Source organism: Hemiscyllium ocellatum, chromosome 6, assembly GCF_020745735.1.
Source record: "Hemiscyllium ocellatum isolate sHemOce1 chromosome 6, sHemOce1.pat.X.cur, whole genome shotgun sequence".
NCBI lineage: Eukaryota > Metazoa > Chordata > Chondrichthyes > Orectolobiformes > Hemiscylliidae > Hemiscyllium > Hemiscyllium ocellatum.
The window spans coordinates 54,252,879-54,271,463 of NC_083406.1; the positions used below are offsets into that span (position 1 = coordinate 54,252,879).

An 18,585-nucleotide genomic window follows, 5' to 3' on the forward strand; every position below is an offset into this window, starting at 1 on the left:
ACACATTTCCCTACTCTATATTTACCCCTGACTCATGCACGTAACGTTATGGGCAATTTAGCATGGCCAATTCATCTAATCTGCACATCTTTGGATTGTGGGAGGAAACTGGAACACCCGGAGGAAACCCACACAGACATGGGGAGAATGTGCAAACTCCACACAGACAGTTGCTCGAGGCAGGAATTGAATCCAGCTCCATGGTGCTGTGAGGCAGCTGTGCCACCTACAGGTCATAGTTTAAGAATAAGGGATAGGTCTTTTAGGACAGAGAGGAGGAGAAATTTCTTCATCCAAAAAAATGGTGAGACTGTGGTGGTTGTTCTAATAGTGGTTTAAACTGGTTGAGACCCCAACAGTGAATATTTTCAAGCAGTTAACATACATTTCTTAGGGCTGAAGGGATCCAACAATATGGGAGAAAGCTGGTATAGGGTACTGAGCAGAGCAGCTCAAAGGTTAAAATGGCCTACGCCTGTTCCTATATTCTATGCGTCTATATTAGCCCCAGCTCTAAATCTCTTCATACTTAATTTCTTGGCTAAGATAGTTCTCCCCACCTGGCTCTGTAAATTTCTTTCTGGATTAGAGGTGCTGGAAAAGCACAGCAGTTCAGGCAGCATCCGAGGAGCAGTAAAATCGACGTTTCGGGCAAAAGTCCTTCATCAGGAATACAGGCAGAGTGGCTGAAGGGCGGAGAGATAAATGAGAGGAGGTGAGGAGAAAGTAGCATAGAGTACAATAGGTGAGTGGGGGAGGGGATGAAGGTGATAGGTCAGGGAGGAGGGTGGAGTGGATAGGTGGAAAGCAAGATAGGCAGGTAGGACACGTCATAGGGACAGTGCTGAACTGGAAGTTTGGAACTTGGGTGAGGTGGGAGAAGGGGAAATGAGGAAACTGTTGAAGTCCACATTGGTGCCCTGGGGTTGAAGTGTTCCGAGGCGGAAGATGAGGCATTCTTCCTCCAGGCGTCGGGTGGTGAGAGATCAGCGGTGAAGGAGGCTGAGGGCCTCCATGTCCTCGGAGGGGGAGTTGAAATGTTGGGCCACGGGGTGGTGTGGTTGATTGGTGCGGGTGTCCCGGAGATGTTCCCTAAAGTGCTCTGCGAGGAGGCGTCCAGTCTCCCTAAATTTCTTTTCAAAAGGTACATACCTCACTTTGCACTTTGCCTAACTTTTCTAACTATAAAGTACCCTGAAATACGCTCTGGAGTTCCTTGACCTCTTTTCAACCAAATTTCACCAATGGTTATTACGCCAACCAAATTTATCGATCTGTATCATTAAGTGGTTTATTTTGCTATGAATGCTTTGTAGAGTCAAGCATACCGCAATTAAATTTGCTTTGCTTAGTTGTGACATAATCTGTTTGATTTTATCAAATCTTCATCCTGTTCTACTGCCTTGTCCTGTCCCTTGAGACTGAGAAATTTACCCTTACCTTAAACTTATACCACCTTTATTGATTAATGCCTTTGCTGTTGGGAGACAGAATGTTACTAGCCATGATTGAGTAGTCAGGAAAGGGAATCAGAAGCAGGGGAGTAAAGCAGCCAGCAGCACCTACTTTTGTTTGATATACCTCCTTAGGAAGAGGTGATGTCCTTGGACACTTATTTTCCTTGAGAGTGAGAGAGTGAACAACTTATTTGAACAACAGCAGCGCTTCTGGTGAAGGCATGTTGCTAGGTTGGAAGCACTGGGGGATTTTTACCCAGCAATAACAAAGGAATGACAGCAATATTAAACAGTGCAAGGGACAATGTACAACATACAGATGTGACATTAATTTGTGACATAAATATTCGTCTGCTAATATTGTCAGAGCTCATGGGAAAATTTGACAAAGAAATGCACCCTAGAACATGTACATAATGTACCAGTGGTGAAACAAATGAACTTGAGTTGGCAGATGAGTTAACTGTTTTATAAGGAATCATGTCAAATTTCTGGATTGGTATTCTAGATCCACTCATTCAGAAAAATTCAGAGTCCATCACAGCTCTCAATCGTGCCTTTTAACTCGTGGAAATATTTTGGGAAGTCATGAGCTGAGACACCCATCTTGGAATACCAATACTCTGACCTGCTTGGATAGGAACAACATTTGAATAGTCAGTCCCTGGTTGCAGACACTTGACTCGATAATGGTAGTGACATTGAATGGCATTAAATTGATGGTTAGGTCTCCTCTTGAAAATGGTCATTGCCTGGTACATTACCTAGATAATGCTTCATACAGGAATGAAATGTTTCTTTGTCTTAGGAATTACAAATGCATCTGAACATTCTGCAATCATCGGTAAGGATGCCCTTCTGGTGGAAGTGAAGATTTTAATGGAGCGTCCACGCCTAGGATACTACCATGGTTAACTCCTGCACTGATGTCCTGGGAATGAGATACATGGCTTCCAGCAACTGTACCAATCTTCCTTTGCGCCAGGTGTGACATCAGCTACAGGAGTGTTTTCGCCACGATCTTTATTAATTTTAATTTCTCAAGGCCCTAGAATCTTTCCCAAAATATTCGGATGCAAAGCAAAAGTATTACAGGATATGGGCCAAAGGCACAGGTATTTGGAATTAGGCCACAGATCAACCACATTTTCATTGAATGGTGAAACAGGTGTGAGGCACTGAATGTCTATTCCTGTTCCTATGTTCTTCAGTAAGTTAAAATCACAGAAGTCTAACAACAAAGATCAAACAAATCACAGATGTAAGGAAGGGTGCCAGCATATATAAGGAAACTGATTCATACTATCCATCATTAATAGCAGCATGTTGATGAGTAGGAAGGATAGATCTTTATGCAATTCCAGAGGTGCATAAAAGAAACTCTTAAATGACAGCAGCTACCAATCTATTATTTCACAAAAAAACTGATTGCTCAAAGCAAAAGAAAAATACGACTCTCACATTTCAGTTGAAGCAATTATTTCTTAAGATTAATTTTCAATATCTAAAATAACTACAAATTCTATTTACATTGTCACTTACTTGTGTCACCAAATTGAGAATGATGACAACCATCAGCATAAAACCATTAGCACCTGCTAGAAAATATTTCTTGTAAATTTTAAAGCCAATTGATCCTTCAGAGTGACTCTCCTCCGGTGTTGCTGGCAGTACAGATTCCCCCTGTCAGATAAATAAGTTGTATAGTTATGAACCATTGATTATAATTTTCAGATCCTCACAATGTCTGTGAAATTTGAAGTCATAGAGAGGTCTTTCAGTCTATTGATTCTGTGTTAGTTATAAACAACCACAAAACTATTCTAATCTCATTTCCCAGCAATGGGCACATCGTCTAGTATGCCTTGGCGTTGCAAATGCACACCCAAATGTTTCTAAAATTTTGAAGATTTATGCCTCTCCCTTTCTTACAGGCAGTGAGTTCCAGAAACCCATCACCCTCTGGGTGAAAAAAGGTTTTCTTCGCACCCCTTCTAAACCTCTTCTCCTGAAATCCATACCTTTGTCATTGATTCCTCCACCAAAGGGAAATGTTTCTTCTTGTACACCCTATCTGCGCCCCTTCCAATTTTATATAACTCAATCATGTCCTTTCTTAATTTCCTCTCCTCTAAGGAGAGCAACCCATGTCTAAGGGGTGGCATGGTGGTTCAATGGTTGGCACAACTGGCTCACAGCGCCAGGGGCTTGGGTTTGATTCCAGCATTGGCAACTTGCCTGTGTGGAGTTTGCATGTTCTCCCAATGTCTGTTTGAGCTTCCACTGGACACTCCGGTTTCCTCCCACAGTACAAAGATGTGTAGGTAGGTAGATTAGCTACGCTAGAATGTGGGTTACACAGATAGGGTAGAGGTCTGCGTCTGGGTAGGGTGCTCTTTGGAAGGTAGGTGCAGATTCGATGGGTCACGTTCTGCACCTAGGGATTCTATCCAATCTATCTTCATAACTAGAACTCTTCAGCCCAGGTGACATCCTGGTAAACTTCCTCTGCATCCTTTCCAGTACAATCTTTCCTTTAATGCGGATTCCAGAACTGTGCACTAATCAATGTTTTAAACCACTCAGCTCTTAAACTCTCCCCCTTGATTAATCTGCCTTAACTATTTTGTCTACCTGAAGAGACAGTGTACATGCACACAAAGATCCTCTAACACTTGGTGTTTCCTAGGGTTCTACCATACGTCATGTATTCAGTTACCTTTTAGCCGTGCCCAAGTGCATCACCCCACATTTACCCAACTTGAATTCCATTTATCACTGATTAGCCCAGCTGACCAGCAGTCAATATCCTCGTGTAATCCAAGACTCACTATTTACCATCCCAACAATTTTCATATCACCTGTGAACTTGCTGATCAACTCTTCAATATTCAAATTTAAATCAATTATATATATCTCAAACAGCAAGGGCCCCATCACTGTTCCCTGCTGAATCCCACTAACAAAATAACACCCCTTGGCCATCACCCTCTGCTTCCTGCTAGACAATTCCATTCACAATTTGCCAAATTTCCATGTATCCCATGGTGTCTTGCCTTCACGATAGTCTCCCATGCAGAACTTTATCAAAAGCCTTGCTGAAATCCAAGTAGACCATATCAAATGCTTGCCCTAAACTATATGCCTGGTCACCACTGTAAACATTTAATCAAGTCGATCGGATATGACTCCCCTCAACAAATCTATACTATCCCTGATTAATTTCTGCCTCTGCAAATGCAAATTCATTTGGTGTCTCAGAATTACTCCCAATAATTTCCTCACCAAGAGGTTAGACTGACAGGCCTGTAGTTTCCTGGTTTATCTCTGGCTTCTGTCTTGAATAACAGTACCATACTGTTCTCCACTTCTCTAGCACCTCTCCTGTGATTAGAGAAGAACTGGAAATTATTCCCAACATCCCTGCTATTTCCTCCCTTGCTTCACTCAACAGCCTGCGCTGGAGGCTGATGTAATTTTAAGACTGCCAGGCTGCTCAGACCCTCCTTTCTCTCAACGTTAACTCCTCTAAGCAGATAGTCAGAAGCCACACGACATCAGCTTTATTTGAAATCATAAGCTTTCACAGTGTCGCCCCTTCATCAGATGAAGCACATCACAATCCTTCTCCCTAATTTCCAAATCCACATCATCCCTCTCACTTGTGATCATTAGTACGAATCATTCACTTAGAATCCTTCCATGTCCTCTGACTCCACACACAAATTACCACTGTGGTACTATTTAGTTTAGATTACCTACAGGCCCTTCAGCCCAACAAGTCCACACCAACCCTCAGAAGAGCAACCCACCCAGACCCATTTCCCTACATTTACCACTTCATCTAATACTACAATCAATTTAGCAAGGCCAATTCATCTAACCTGCACATTTTTTTGGACTGTGGGAGGAAACCGGAGCACCCGGAGGAAACCCACACAGACACGGGAAGAATGTGCAAACTCCACACAGACAGTTGCCTGAGGTGGGAATTGAACCCAGGTCTCTGGCGCTGTGAGGCAGCAGTGCTAACCACCCTGCCACCCATCATTATCCTTTTATCCTTACTGGAACTGTAAAATAACATAGGATTTTTTCTTTATTTTACCAGTCCTTATTCTTTCATGACCCCCTTTTGCTCTATTTCCATTTTATGCTTTCATTTGCATACTCTATACATAGAACAACACAGTGCAGAACAGGCCCTTTGGCCCTCGATGTCGCATCGACCTGTGAACTATTCTCAGCTCGTCCCCTACAGTATCCCGAAATCATCCACGTGCTTATCTAAGGATTGTTTAAATCTCCCTAATATGGCTGAGTTGACTGCATTAGCAGGCAGGGCATTCCACGCCCTTACCAGTCTCTGCATAAAGACCTGCCTCTGACATCTGTCTTAAATCTATCACCCCTCAATTTGTAGGTATGCCCCCTCGTACACGCTAACATCGTCATCCTAGGAAAAAGACTTTCACTGGCTACCATATCTAATCCTCTGGTCAAAATGAGAACAGGTTCAAGTCTCTCAGCCTTATAAGACCTTCCCTCCAGACCAGGCAACATCCTGGTAAATCCCCTCTGCACCTTTTCCAATGCTTCCACATCCTTCATGAAATATGGGGACCAGAACTGTACACAATATTCCAAGTGTGGCTGCACCAGCGTTTTGTGTAGTTGTAGCATGAAATTGTGGCTCCGGAACTCAATCTCTCTACGAATGAAACCTTCTTAACCACCATAAGCCTTCTTAACAGCACTATTACCTGGGGTGGCAATCTTCAGGGATCTATGTACATGGACTCCAAGATCCCTCTGCACATCCACATTACCAAGAACCTTTCCATTGACCCATTACTCTGCCTTTCTGTTATTCTTCCCAAAGTGCATCACCAAACTTACTCGAGTAAGGCTTCTGCTGTTTGACCTGTCAGTGCTTGACATAGCCTTTTTTCTTTTCATCCAATCCTATATATCCCCTGATATTCAGGGTTCACAGGTTTCTTGGTACCACCCTTTGTTTTTCTTGGAATGTGTTAATCCTGTACTCTCTATATTTGTTTTTTGAATGTACTCCATTGATGTCACACAGATTTACCTGAGAGTGTCTATTCCTAATACACTGGCTAAATCATACTCGATTTTATTAAAATCATCTCCCCCACTTGATAACATTGATTTCAGGTCCATCCTTGTCCTTTTCCATTACAATCTTGCATTTAATGGAGTTATAATCGCTGTTAGCATAAAATGCACCTATCCCACCCATTGATACTTCAACTACTTGTTCAGCTTCATTATTTAAAATTAAGTTAGTCCTACCCCCTCTCTTGCAAGGCTTTCTACGTACTCTCAGATATATTTTTAAAATTCCACCCCTCTAAACATTTCACACTATGTCTCCCAGTTCATGTTGGGGAATTTGAAACCCCCCCACACCACACCCACTATTGCTTCTTTTATATCTCTCTGAAATTTGCCTACTGCATTTCTAATTCTTTTGGAGTGTTATGGGGTATATAGCACACTTCTAACAATACAATTGCTCTATTTTTCTTTATTTTGGTTTTTTAAGTTTGATCCTTATTTGAGGACCCTCCTCAGACATTTCAGAATCTCTTTCTTTCTATATTGTTGGTATCTACATAAACCTTTGCTCTTTGCTCTTCCACTCCAAGTTTCTCTACAGCCCAGATGCCGAATCTGGGCACCAGGCAGACTACACAACCTTCAGGACTGTCAACATTTGCCACGAAGAACTACAGCTATTCCCCTGCCTATATTATCCCTGATTACATTCTTTCTCAACTCTTTTGAATGGCTGCCTGTACCATAGTGCTATGGTCAGTTTGCTCATTCTCTCTACTTTGCCATAGTATGAAATGATTAAATAGGCTTGAATGTTTAGAGGGTATCCAGGAGCTGGACAGGTTGCACTTGTTCTAGTACGTAGGGTGGTTCTAGAGAGATGAGACAGAGTTAGACCTAATTGTCAGAAAGTGAAGCCAGGGATAGTAACCAAAATTCTTAAGTTTCAAATTCATTATGGAAAGGATAAGGATAAATGTCTAAACTGGGGAAGGGAGCAACTATTTGCAAGTAAGTCCATATTTAGAAATCAGGAAAGTAGAAAGTAGTATGGAGAGCGTTCAGGAATAGTGCATTCTTCCAAGAGTGAAAGGCAAGGATAGCAAGTCCATGGAGCCCTGGATATCATAGGATATTGAGAGTTTAATGAAGAAAAGGAAGGAAGCTCATGGTATGTATACAGCATTAAAAACAGGGAAGGCCCTTGAGGAGGTTAGTGTATGTAGGGGAATGCTTAAAGAATGAAATTAGGAGGGCAAAGACAAACCATGAAATATCTTTGGCATATAGGATGAAAGAAACCCCAAGGCATTTTACAAGTGTATAGAGAGAAAAAGGTTTATCAGGGAAAAAAAAAAGTGGGGCCTATTAGAGACTAAAGAAGCAACTTGTACGTGGAGCCAGTAGATATGGGTGAAGTTTTAAAGAAAAATGTTTTAGTTGCACATTTCTATCGAGGTAGGGAGATTCAAGAACACGTTAAGACCAATAAGGAGGAGGTGGTAATACACAGTTAGTCGGCATAAAGGTTCATAAATCCCCAGGGCCTAATGAGATGTAGCCAAGGTTGCTATGGGATACCTCACTGGCTATAGATGAAGTGTCAGATGACTGGAGGATAACGAGTGTGGTCCCTTTGCTCAAGGATAGCAGCTAATTAAAGACAAGTTAGTCTGGCGTCAATGGTAGGGAAATTATTGGAAAGAAAATCTGAGGGACAGAATTAATCAATACTTGGAACAGCAGAGATTGATCAGGGATCATCAACATGGATTTGTTAGAGTGAGATCCTCCCTGAACAATTTAATTGATGAGGATAGTGAAGTTGATATGAAGTTCACATGGATTTCAGTAAAGCGTTTGAGAAGGTCCCGCATGGAAGGCCAGTCTGAAAGATAAGAGCCCATGGGACCAAAGGCAAGATCGCAAACTGCATCAAAGATTGGCTTGAATATAGGGGGCAAAGAGTGGTAGACGAGGGTTGTTCTTGTAATCTGAAGCCTGTGACCAGTAGTGTACAGGAACTGGTGCTGGGGCCCTTGGTGTTTGTTATGTACATTATCGACTCTGTGAATGTAGAAATTAAAATGATTAAGGTTGCAGACAACACAAAAATTAGTGAGGAAGATGGTCTCAGGCCACGTTTTGATAATGATTCATCGGTAAATTGGGCAAGGCAATGGTAGATGAAATTTAATCCTTGTAATTGCAATGTGCTACATTTTGTGAGATCTAATAGCAAAGGATTTACACAATAACTAGTAAGTTGCTAAGGAATACTGAGGAGAAAAGGGATTTTACAAATTCATAGATCCCTGAAGGTATCAGCGTAGGGAGATAGGGTGGTGAATAAGACAGATGGGGTGCTTGTCTTCATTATCTAGGGCATTGAAAATAGGAGCAAGGAAGTATGGTAACAACTTCATTGAACATTATTTTAGGACACAGCTGAAAATACTGTGCACAGTTCTGTTTGCCACACTCTTGCAAGGTCGTGACAGCACTGGAGACGGTGCAGAGGATATCCATTAAGATGTTGCCTGGAGGAAACAACTAAATTATGAGGTATATTTGCTTTCCCCAGAGCAATTATGTTTATTTTCCTTGGAGCAGAAGAGGGTAAATGAGTGATTTGATTGAGATAAACAAAATTATGAAAGACATAGATAGGATAGATCATGAGAACCTTCTTCCTGGCAGGTATGTCTAAGACTAGAGGGTGGAAGTTTAAAGTGAGGAGTAAGTGGTTTAGCGATCTGAGGAAAAAAATTTATTTTACTCAGAAGTTGATAAATATTTGGAGCCCGCTACCTGAGAAGATGGTGGAGGCGGTTACTCTTACATTTAAGAAGCTTCTGGACCAGCACTTAAAATGCTAAGACATCGTCAGCTATCAACCAAGTGAAGGAACTGGAGTTAGAATGGCTTAGCGTTTGTTCATTGGTATGGACATGGTAGGCTGAAGGGCCTGTTTCTATGCTGTATGATTCTATAAATGTCATTCATACTTACTGCTGTAACTTATTCCTTGATCAATACTGCAACATCCCATCCTCTTTTCCTCCTTCTCTGTCTTGCCAGAATATTAACCTGACAATCCTACCCATCACTCAACTAGGACTCAGTGACAACAATAGTATTATATTTCCCTATTTAATGTGTGCCCACAACTCATCTGCTTTTTTTTGTAATTCATTTGTGGGGCTTTGGTATCACTGCTGGCCAGCATTGATAGCCCATCTCTATTTGCCTGAGAGAATTTGCCCTATGTGGTAAGCTGCTTTCTTGAAAGCAGTCCACTTGTTGTGGTTGACACACAATGCCAGTAGGGAGGGAATTCCAGGATTTTGACCCAACGACTGTAAAGAATGATGGTATATTTTTACGTCAGGGTGGTGAGTGGCTTAGAGGGAAACTTGCAGGTGGTGGTGTTCTCAAGTAGCTGTTGCCCTTGTCCTTCTAAATGGAAGTGGTTGTGGGTTTAGAAGGTGCTGTTTAAAGATCTTTGGTGAATTTTTTGCAGTGCATCTTGTAGATAGTACACACTGTGCTATTGAGCAGCAGTGGAGGGATTGAATGTTTGTAGATGTGGTGCCAATCAAGCAGGTTGCTTTGTCCTGGATGATGTTAAGCTTCTTTAGTGTTGTTGAAGCTGCACCCATCCAGACAAGTGGGGAGTAGTCCGTCACACTCCTGACTTGTGCCTTGTAGGTAGTGGATAGACTTTGGGATATCAGGAGGTGAGTTAGTCACCTCAAATCCCTAGTCTCTGACCTGCTCTTGTGGCCATTGTGTTTATATGTGGTGAGTCCAGTTCAGTTTCTGGTCAATGGTAATCTCAAGGATGTTTACAGTGGGGGAATTCAGTGATGAAAAATCTGTTGCTGGAAAAGCGCAACAGGTCAGGCAGCATCCAAGGAGCAGGAGAATCGACATTTCAGGCATAAGCCCTTCTTCAGGCTTATGGCCAAAACGTCGATTCTCCTGCTCCTTGGATGCTGCCTGACCTGCTGCGCTTTTCCAGCAACACATCTTTCAGCTCTGATATCCAGCATCTGCAGTCCTCACTTTCTCCTAGGGGGTTCAGTCATGGTAATACCATTGAATGTCAAGGGGTGGTGGTCAGAGTGTCTCTTATTGGTGGTAGTCATTGTCTGGCATTTGTGTGGCACAAATGTTACTTGTCCAGATCTTGTTGCATTTGAGCATGAACTGCTTCAGTTCTGAGGAGCCGTGAATGGTGCTGAACACTGTGCAATCAGCAGCAAACATCCCCACTTCTGACCTTATGACAGAGGGAAGGTCATTGACGAAGCAGCTGAAGGACATTCCCCAGAGGGACTTTTGCAGAGATGTTCTGGAGCTGAGATGACTGACTTACCACAACCACAACCACAACCATCTTCCTTTGTGGCAGGTATGACTCTAACCAGAGTGTTTGCCCCTTGATACCCATTGATTCCAGTTTTGTCAGGGCTCCAGGTTGCCATACTTGGTCAAATGCAACCTTCATGTCAAGGGCTATCACCACACCTCTGGAATTCAGCTCTTTTGTCCATGTTTGAACCAAGGCTGTAATGAGATCAGCAGCTGAGAGACTCTGGCGAAACCCAAACTGGACTTTACTGAGCATGTTGTTACTGAGCAGGTGCTGCTTGATAGCACTGATGATGACCTTTTTACGAATTGGCTGGAGACTGGTATCGGTGATGCTGGGGACCACTGGAGGAACCAGAGATGTATTATCCACTCAGCACTTCTGTCTGAAGATTGTTGTGAATGCATCAACCTTATCTTTGCACTGATGTGCTGGGCTACTTCATAACTGAGGAGAGAGATATTTGTAGAGCCTCCGTCTCCAGTGATTTGTTTAGCTGTCCACCACCATTCACGACTGGTTGTGGAAGGACTGCAGAGCTTAGATCTGATCCGTTAGTTGTGGGATTGCTTAGCTCTGACTATCACTTGCTGTTTAGGCCATTTGGCATGCAAGTAGTTCTGTTTGTAGCTTCACCATCTTGATGCCTGATTTTATTTTTTTAAGTATGCCTGATGCTTCTCCCTGCACGCCCTCTTTTTTGTCACATTCCTTTCATTAAAACAAATATCATCAAACCTTGCAAATCTTCCTTAGGCCTTAATTGGCCTACAATTTGCATTGTCCTTGAATCACTCATAACATGTATTGTTTTTGACTCACTTGCTGTCACTTCTAATGTTGGCCATGCTCCCCCACCTGCTGAATCTTCTCCTTGGATCCCTGCCCCTCACCAGGTTAGTTTAAACCCTGCCCAACAGCATGAGTAAACCTTCCCATAAGAATGCAATTCAGGTGCAATCTGTCTGCTTTGCACAGCCCCACGTCCCCCCAGAACAGTCTGAATATCCCAGAAATCTAAACCCCTCCTTCCTGCACTATCTTTAGTCCAGATAAATGAGTGGATGTAATCTACTCCTAAACTTACTCGCACATGGCACCAGCAGTAACCCAGAAATTATTACTTAGGCCCTTCTTTTTAATCCAACTCTTAACTTCCTAACTTCTGCTTACAGGCCTTTGTTGCTTTTTCTACCAAGTCTGTGGCTCCAATCTGTACCACTATCAGTTTGGCTGCCTTCCTCTTTCAGAACATCACGTAGTTATTCAGTGAAATCCTTGAACCTGGCACCAGTGAGGCAATAAACCATCCTGAAATCTCTTGTGGCTGCAGAAACATCTGCTTGTTGCCCATACAATTGAATCTCCTGTCAATGTAGCTCTGCTGTTATTCTTCCTCCTTTCTTCTGCAATAGATCCACTCAAATGCCAAGAACTTGGCTCCCATTTCTTTCTCCTGTACAAATATTGCCCTTTAAGGATATATTTGCTAAAAAAAAGGGGATGGGCACAGGGCACTATCTGCGCTTTTCTACTGTGCCTGGTGGTCACCTGTACTCTTTTTGCTTATTCAGCCTTTACATGCAGTGTGACCGCCTTATTGAACATGCTATCCAGGACGTGGGTAGCTCCAGCTCCAAAGTGTGGCTAGCTAGTACCTGCAGCTAGATATACTTCCGAACATATGGTTACCAGTGACAACTGAAGCTTCCTGACTTTCTGTAAGCCCCTTAGTTACTTGCTAAAAAAAAGGTATGCTTATGCAAGGACTAACTTACTTTCCTTATGCTAACAGTAGTTCTCTTACCCTCCTTTGCTTAATTACTTTATACACCAAAATTATTTTATGGTGCAGTGAAATATATCAAAGACTGTGGACAGTCAAGGAGGATGGAGGAGATTGGGACTTGGGGAGGTGGGGTCATCTCATTGTCATTATCACACATAACGTTATTTGCGGCTTTGATATTTGTAGTTGAACATCATTATTTTGTGTCATTTCCCTGCCCTCCCCTCATAACTTTGAATATTGCTTTGATTAAAATAATTATTGAACACTGTCTTGCATGTCTATATTGACAGTGCCTCCACCAGGAGAAAGCAGTGCCAAAATGTTCTTTTCTCAAATCAAGTTTGCTTCCTTGAAAAATTACTCTAAATCAATGCTTTTTTGTTCTCTATATTCTTCATAGAGATCAGAAGCCTGATTGGAAGGATCAAACAAGGAATGCTGGGAAAGGAGGAAATCAAGATGGAATGCAACACATTCAAAGTCTTTGTCGGAGATTAGAGAGAGGATGGTAATTTAGCAAGGAAGGTTTGGTCAACAGTCATCTTTTTAAGACGGGGATAATGGAAGCTTTAAAGGAGAAAGAGGTACCGAAATTGAATAAAAGAATTGATAACAACATTCGCTAACATGGAGAAGGTGAAGTTCGGTGGTCAGTAGTTTAATGCAAATTTGATCAAGTAGTAGGTGGGGGTGTCTTGTGGACAAGGTCAATTTACTGAGCGTATAGGGAGAAGCAGGAGGCAAAGTATAGAAAGATTAAAGATAGCCTAGGCAGGGCAAAGAATTCAGAGGCATTCACATGATGGGTTAAACAACATTTTTTTTGTTGTAACTAGAGAAGCATAAAAAATAGGAGGTGTAAGCCATTTGCCACTTTGAGCCTGCTCTGCTATTCAGTATGATCATTGTTTTGGGTGTAACACGTCTTCACGCTGCTCGCTGGCTTGCTTTGTCCTTCCAGCCTCCTGCCTGTCTCCTCTGGATTCCAGCATCTGCACTTTTTTTGTCTCCATTCATTATGATCACGACTAACTGTCCAACTCTGTCGATATCCGTTGTTACTCTTAGCCCCAACACCCCCTTGAAATTGTACAATGTTTTGGCCTTGACTCAATCCTATAGTAAACTTATGTTTGCGTGTGTGATCATAGAACGAGGTGAGCAAGTTTCTCGGCAGCTGATCTTCGTGGATAAACTATGATTGAGAAATTGCATCTTCTAGGCTGGAGAAGTAGTGTTCCATCAGCAGTCACCGAGGTGACATTCAAGTCACAGAGAGTGACATACTTCCTTGTCTCCTACCCCATCCAAAGATGGTTTTGGATAAAGGATAATTGGCTGACAATGGCAGGTATTGTTAAAGAACAACCTTCTTCTTTACACTTTTTTGGGGGGGGAGGGGGTACAGCTCTGGGAAAGGTAAATCAATAGTTCTCTAAGCCTTTCACTTAGACGAATGTTAGGAACTACATTACCATAAGCTTTTTTGTATTTCTAGTATACAGCTTTCTCCTTGCATAAGTTGTTGTCATCATATCTTTGCGTTTATTTAAAACAGGAGAAAGTGAGGACAGCAGATGTTGAAAATCAGAGTCGAAAAGTGTGGAGCTGGAAAAGCACAGAGCACAGCAGGTCAGGCAGCAACCAAGAAACAGGAGAGTTGACATTTCAAGTCCACCGGCCTGTGTCCAAACACTTTAAACTCCCCCTCCCACTTCACCAAGGACGTGCAAGTCCTGGATCTTCTCCATTGCTTAACTCTAGCCACCTGATGCCTGGAGGAAAAACGCCCCATTTTCCGCCTTGGGACACTCCAATAACACGGGATCAATGTCGATTGCACCAGTTTCCTCATCAGCTGTCCCCCCACCTTATCCCAGATCCAACCTTCTAACTCAGCACTGCCCTCCTAAACTGTCCTACTTGTCCATCTTCCTTCCCACCTATCCGCTCCACCCTCCTTTCTGACCTATCTTCATCATCCCCACTTTCTTATACTTATCACATTCCCAGCAACCTTATCCCCAGCCCAATAAATCCCCCACCACCCACTACCATTTATTTTTCAACCCCCATTATTCCTGATGAAGAGCTCATGCTCGAAACATCGACTCTCCTGCTCCTTGGATGCTGCCTGACCGGCAGTGTCTTCTGCAGGTAAATATGCATCACAGCAGAAGCTACAGCAAGGCAACAGCTAATAAATGCAAGGAGGAATGGCAAATGCAAGGATGAGGCAAGTGAGGTGATGGCCAAGAGTACAAACAGGGGATTACAGCATGAAGGATGAGCAAGATGATGAGAATGACAAAGGTGACTGTAATAAAGAACAGATGGTGAGAGATGACCAATTGCTAGAACACTGTGATGGCAATATTGCTGATAACCATCCCAGGCACCAGTTCATCATCTAATCACTCTTTCATTACATTGCACTCCATTCGATCTAGCAAAGAAGCTCAAAATGGGAGTGCACAACAGAGTCAGAAAGTTTCACTAGCTCTACAGTATCACAAATTAATTGTTCTTGAGGCAACATATGCTCCGGAAGTAAGTGAGCAAAATTCAAATTTCTGAGTCCGAGAATCAACGAATCTCCACAATGTGTAAAGAGGCTACTTAGCACATTGAGTCTGCACCAGCCCTCCAAACAGCATCCACCTAACCTGCATACCTCTGGACATTAGGGGGCAATTTGGCATGATCGATTCACCTAATCTGCACACCTTTGGACTGTGGGAATAAACCAGAGCACCCAGGAGAAGCCCATGCAGGCACTGAGAGAACATGTAAACTCTACAGATTGTCAACCATGGCTAGAATCAAACCTGAATCCTGAAGTTAGAACAATCCATTTGAGTCTACTTACGTACTACATTCTAATGCCATACCTGGTGATTTCAGCTGCAAAGTTTTATAGAAGTTGATTATTTAACTGATGATTCTGAGTGAAGTAGCCACCTATGTATTAAGACTCATTTTTCATCTAAATATACACAGTATATATAAAATGGACTGTTTATTTCTACTAAAGTTTTGCTTTTCATCCAATTTGTACATGAATAAGAGTAGGCCTGCTTCACCATTTGTTGCTGCTCTAGTAACTCCACATTCCTGCCTACCTCTGATAACTTTTAACTGCCTTGTTTGTCAAACACCTATCTGCTTCTGAATTAAAAATATTTCAAAACTCTCTTCCTCAAAAGACAACAAAAAAAATTGCCTTTTCATGATTTAAATTAGGCAACATCTACTTTTTAAAGTGGTCTAAAATTTTAGATTCTCCTACAAGAGGAATCATCACTTCATATCTATCTGCTATCAAGATGTTTTAAGCTTTTATATCTTTTAATCAAGTCACTTCTTACTTTTCTAAACTCCAACGGATAAACATCTAACTTTTCCAATCTTTCCTCAAAAGACAACTTGCCACTCCAAAAATTAGTTTAGTAATTGATGACACCTGTTCTATGCTGAACATAGCTGAGCTCCAGAAAACAAGATCTTTGTATTTTTAGACTCCGAGTCAACTTATTGTCATTAGGCTATCGATGTTCATTCATGTTTAACTTACCAGTGGCTCAAATAAACCTTCTTTGTGAGATTGTGTTGAGGAACTCAAAGACAAATTGGAGGTTTGTGAAAGTGTACGTTCCTTAGTTATTTTTGTGGCAGTATGGGAGTCTGTCTGTTCATCCTCTTCATCTTGTTTTAGCAGACAGGAAAAATCAATTCCAGAATTTAAAAGCTGCTTGAAATTTCCTTTAACAACCATCTGGCCCTGAAATTAATTTCAAGAAGTTATTTAATCACACAATAGCCAACTACTGAATAAATTATACTTTACTCAGATAAAGTGCAGTGTGATTTCACACCTTTTGTTTCTAGTGTGCAACATAGTTAAAAATATTCTTTGAAATTAGAATGATTTCCCAGTGAGAAAATATCTGCTATTCCGTAGAACAAAACCATGTCTAGATTGGGAATGTGAGCATAGGTTCCTACAATCTGTCAGTCATTAATGTCTGATAAAAACAGAAAAGCTGCAGAAAATTTTGAAGAAGAGTCATATTGGACTTGAAACATTAACTCTTTTTCTCTCTCCGCAGATGCTGCCTGACTTGCTGAGTTTCTCTAGAATTTTGTGTTTTTATTTCAGATTTCCAGCTCCTGCAATATTTTGCTTTGTTCAGCGATGAATTTCTTCATTCACTATTTTGAGGGGTAGTGAGCTGAGAAGAGGTATGTCAGAACCGTCACTACATTGGCCAGAGCAGGTTCAATTTAAATAAATAAAGAGAGCAGTCAATAGAATGCATACTTCCACCACGTTGTGCTAACTCAACTTTATTACAATATGCAGCTCTTCCCTGAGGATTTTCTCTGCCTGGTTTTTGATCTGTAACTATAAAAATTAAAACAAGATTTTTTTTAAAGATTACTGGGTAGTACAGTGGTACAGTAGTTAGCACTGCTGCCTCATAGTGCCAGGAATCCTGGTTTGATTCCAACCTTGGATGACTGTCTGTATTTGCATGTTCTCCCTGTATGTACAAGGGTTTCCACCAGGTATTCGGGTTTCACCCTACAGTCCAAAGATGTGCAGGTTAGGGGCACTGGTCATGCTAAATTACCTGTGGTGTCCAGGGATCTTCAAGCTAGGTAGATTAGCCATGGTAAACGTAGGGTTATAGGGTCTGGATGGGATGCTTTTTGGAGGGTCAATGCAAACCCAATGGGCTGAATCATTTCCCTCTGCACTGTAGGGAATCACTGATTGATGCCATCTCATTGAAGTGGCTTAAGGCAAGTCTGCATTTAACAACCTCCTCTGAAAATTTTGTTCATATTTAAACAGCTGTGACAAATTGCAGCATACAAACTGAGATAATACAAAATATTCTAAGAAAATCAACAATATTCTAAATAAAACATCCCACATTACTTGAAAAAAAAATCACCCTATATACCAATCTGAAATTGATCCTTTAAGTATTTACAGGATTTAGTTGTGGATCCAGATCTTCATTAAATACTAATTAATTCTTTGGATTATGTCTTGTATTCTAAATTATATGTTGCAGTTCATCACACAAACTATCAAAGGCAAAAGTATTACCTCCCCCATCTTCACTGGTAAAACTAACAGTGGATGTTAATACTAAAAAATGCTTGGTGGGAATAGGGAGATGGGTCTGAGCGGAACGCTCTTCAGCAGGTTAGTGTGGCCCCGATGGGACTCGGATTCTACATGCAACAGCTACAGCAGCTTGAGCTCTGGATTTCATGATGGTGTAGATGACAGGCTGAGCAATTTGTAAATAGCATGGTTCAGATGTACTCATTGAAGCCTTATATCCTCATTCTGTTCCTCAGATGCTGCCTGACCTGCTGTGCTTTTCCAGCACCACACTCTCGAATCCTTATAGTGTGTCAACTAAGAAGATTGTTTCATAAATGAGGGAAGAAAAGCTAACACAATATACATCAGAGCTTTTTCATTTAACAGTGACTTACACTTGATTTTGCTGAAATGAGTTACAAACAATACACACGTTGTAAAAGACCACAAATGCTCAGGCCTTCTGTACTCTGCTTTCACCATTGCATGGGGAATGTTTTATGGATAAACTAAGAAAGGACTGCACACATGAACCTCAGACCAGAAATTAAACAACTATAGTTGAATCCAGTACTGTTTTCACAGTCTTCCATTTTCACGGTAAAAATCACACAACACCAGGTTATAGTCCAACAGGTTTAATTGGAAGCACACTAGCTTTCGGAGCAACACTCCTTCATCAGGTGATCCCATTATCACTGTAGCCAGCTTGCCATTTCGCAACTTGATTCAATTTGTAGTTGGCATGAAG

General features: G+C 41.7%; 1 protein-coding gene across 3 annotated transcripts in view; it reads right to left on the minus strand.

Annotated features, from left to right (window-relative positions):
• The window catches only part of abcc4 (ATP-binding cassette, sub-family C (CFTR/MRP), member 4), a 472,542-nt gene that overhangs the window by 258,483 nt on the left and 195,474 nt on the right, over nucleotides 1–18,585 (minus strand). Inside the window, exons 15-16 of one of the 3 annotated variants that reach the window (XM_060825960.1) lie at nucleotides 16,287–16,493; nucleotides 3,000–3,140 (exon numbers count right to left, since the gene is read on the minus strand). In XM_060825960.1, coding sequence (XP_060681943.1) covers nucleotides 3,000–3,140; nucleotides 16,287–16,493 — 348 coding nt within the window. Of the gene's footprint in view, nucleotides 1–2,987; nucleotides 3,141–16,286; nucleotides 16,494–18,585 lie in introns of all 3 variants that reach the window. The other 2 variants (XM_060825959.1, XM_060825961.1) reach the window with 2 other exon arrangements.